This window comes from Sphaeroforma arctica (genome assembly GCF_001186125.1).
Source record: "Sphaeroforma arctica JP610 unplaced genomic scaffold supercont1.13994, whole genome shotgun sequence".
Lineage (NCBI taxonomy): Eukaryota > Ichthyosporea > Ichthyophonida > Sphaeroforma > Sphaeroforma arctica.
In genome coordinates, this window is record NW_014026564.1 from 20 (window position 1) to 614 (window position 595).

At 43.2% G+C, this 595-nt stretch overlaps 1 protein-coding gene across 1 annotated transcript; it reads left to right on the forward strand.

Moving 5' to 3' along the window:
- Positions 1 to 227: 227 nt before the first annotated feature.
- On the forward strand, positions 228 to 416 carry SARC_18135 (hypothetical protein; the record flags this gene model as incomplete). Its single annotated transcript, XM_014287782.1, has 1 exon — positions 228 to 416. A coding segment is annotated over one exon (189 nt), but the record flags the coding sequence as incomplete, so codon positions are not given.
- Between the last annotated feature and the right edge of the window lie 179 nt (positions 417 to 595).

The following is a 595-nucleotide window of genomic DNA, read 5'->3' on the forward strand; positions in this document are numbered from 1 at the left end:
TATAAACCCTATACTATAAACGCTATAATATAAACGCTATACTAGAAAACCTACAAACCCTATACTATAAACTCTATAAACCCTATACTATCAACTCTATACTATGAATCCTATAAACCTTATTAACCCTATACTATAAACGCTATAATATAAACCCTAAACTATAAACCCTACAAACCCTATACTATAAACTCTATAAACCCTATAATATAAACCCTGCGAACCCTATGAACCAAACGCCGCCCCTGTCCTGTGTGTGCAGGCTAAAGGATGCGGAAGCCATGCTGCAGAAAGCGCAGAAAGGAGAGAGTACAGCCATCAACCAACTACACAGCAGAGACATGCAGCTGACTGAGCTAGAGGCACGCAACAAGGCTATCACGCGCAAGCTAGACAGGGCTACAAAGCAGCGAGCGGTGTGTGGGTGGTAGTGGTGGTAGTGTTAAGATTAGTGTTAGTGTTAGTGTTAGTGTTGGTGTTGGTGTTGGTGTTGGTGTTGGTGTTGGTGTTGGTGTTGGTGTTGGTGTTGGTGTTGGTGTTGGTGTTGGTGTTGGTGTTGGTGTTGGTGTTGGTGTTGGTGTTGGTGTTGGTGTTG